This window comes from Wasmannia auropunctata, unplaced genomic scaffold (assembly GCF_000956235.1).
Source record: "Wasmannia auropunctata unplaced genomic scaffold, wasmannia.A_1.0 LD335496.1, whole genome shotgun sequence".
NCBI classification, from domain to species: domain Eukaryota; kingdom Metazoa; phylum Arthropoda; class Insecta; order Hymenoptera; family Formicidae; genus Wasmannia; species Wasmannia auropunctata.
Window position 1 is genome coordinate 11789 of NW_012027394.1, and position 1920 is coordinate 13708.

The 1920-nt window shown below is 28.3% G+C and overlaps 1 protein-coding gene across 1 annotated transcript; it reads right to left on the reverse strand.

Annotated features, from left to right (window-relative positions):
- Positions 1–83: 83 nt before the first annotated feature.
- On the reverse strand, positions 84–1870 carry LOC105456903. The gene is made up of 3 exons (XM_011701265.1): positions 1427–1870; positions 598–725; positions 84–425 (listed from the first exon to the last, which is right to left on the reverse strand). The coding sequence occupies exons 1-3, from the start codon at positions 1491–1493 to the stop codon at positions 84–86; spliced, it is 537 nt and encodes a 178-aa protein (XP_011699567.1). The 5' UTR covers positions 1494–1870.
- Between the last annotated feature and the right edge of the window lie 50 nt (positions 1871–1920).

Below are 1920 nucleotides of genomic sequence, written 5' to 3' on the forward strand. Positions count from 1 at the left end.
CTTTTTCTCACTATCTATCTACATAAAAATAAACAAATAATTATTTTTATGTTAAGTTTCAAAAAAAGGAAAAAACAAAAATGTTAACATGTCCTCATTTCTAAACTTAGAAAGTCCTTGTAAGCAAGTTGAAAATTATGTAACTTTAATCTTACATTATCTTTTATATCTGATTTTTCTGATAATGAATCTGGTACAGCTGGAGAAGTGGTATCTTCTTTTTCAATTACACAAGCAAGTTCTTCATCTAAAGATATTACAGTTCCTACATCAATATCCTCATTTAGAATTTGATAAGATTGTTCTGTGCTAATATCACTACAGTCCAGAATAACTGATGATTCACCACCGGAATGAGAGGGAGTAAAATCCAATCTTCTTTTTTTTAAATCCAATTCAAAACTGCTTGAAGTTAAACTCTCATTCTATATAAACATTATAAAATATAAAAAAACATTATTAAACATCATTTATAAAACAAATTTAAGACGTAAACATATAACGTATAACATATAAATATAAGACGTAATTACATTATAAAATATTTCTATAAAAAATTATAGAATTTTAGCAAAAATGTCAAAATAAGAAAATCACCTGTTCGTAAGAAGCATAGAATTTCTTCTCAAAATTCATTCGGTCAACTGCCTTGGGTATTAATTCTTTTAAATACTTTCCGTCATTTTCCAATAGTTGTGGAATATCATTTTTTGTAATACCATTTTCTGAAGACAAAAACAATAAGAAAACAATTAAATAATTCTATATTTAGAATATTTTAATTCTTGTCTTTAATTCTTTAATCAAATTAACAAAAATAATGTTTAATAAAAAAATTTGAAAATGTATGCAAAGTTATACGTTCACAAAAATTATATCTTTCTTGACTTTGAACAAGTACAGGCATTATAAAAAAAAAAAATTTACAATTTAAATTAATCACAATATTTTTGTTGGAAATAACATTGCTTGAATAATAATATAAACATATATTACTTCTATACAAGAAATAATGATTATTTTAGTAAAATGACTTTCTGTATTTAGAAATTTGGGAGACATGTACAATTCGAATAAAAAAATTATGGCAACTTTAGATTATAACCTTGTTTTTTAGATTTAGTATCATGCAATTTATTTACCTGCAGCACTTGGCAGCAAATTGATAGCAGATCGAATGACAAGCTCTACAGCGGTTTGGCAATTTGATGTAGATGTGCGGCAGAAATTACGCAAAATGAGCAGAATCTATCGCCAATTTCTCGTTAGGTTAGGTTATAAGTTACATTGATAGATTGCCGACAGAATACGAATTTAATGCAGACATTGTGTTAATCTGCTGCAAATTTCTGCTTTACTACTAATCTGCTAATTACTATAGACATTTTACTGACTGGAATACGATATATAATATAAAAATTTATACCTTTGAAAACAGGAATAAAATCCTCAAAACCAATGCTTCGAAGATAAAGCTCGCAAGCTATATCCATAATAATCCACGTATCCACAATATCCACGTATCCACGGGCGATATATACTTTGTTTTTTAGCAATACACACTTCACAAATAATCACTAGCTGCGTAGTACCACTGCGATCTGCGATGACTGCGATGGAACTTTCAATGCCGTACGCCGTACTGTGCACTTATAACAGTATGGTTGAGAGATCTGTATTCTATAGATCTCTCAACTATACTATTTGTTTTGCAAACCATATTAAAAAGACAACAATAATCTTTTGGTTGAGGCAACCATATATCAGAGTATTATAACCGAATCTTATTTATCCAAAGCACTACGGTTGTGAGAACCGTACTGATGAGCATACCCTAACAAATGTATGCCATACAACATCAATATGACTTAAATTCACATGCATTTCTTTTTTAAACATAGAGAATATTGTTGTAACAAC

Bases quoted from the DNA above. Each gene is read 5' to 3' on its own strand.
- LOC105456903 (XM_011701265.1), bottom strand. From the start codon at position 1,493: ATGGATATAGCTTGCGAGCTTTATCTTCGAAGCATTGGTTTTGAGGAT. The intron at 726-1,426 runs GTATAAATTTTT...TTTTGTCTTCAG, and splicing joins TTTTATTCCTGTTTTCAAAG to AAAATGGTATTACAAAAAAT. The intron at 426-597 runs GTGATTTTCTTA...ATGTTTATATAG, and splicing joins TCTATGCTTCTTACGAACAG to AATGAGAGTTTAACTTCAAG.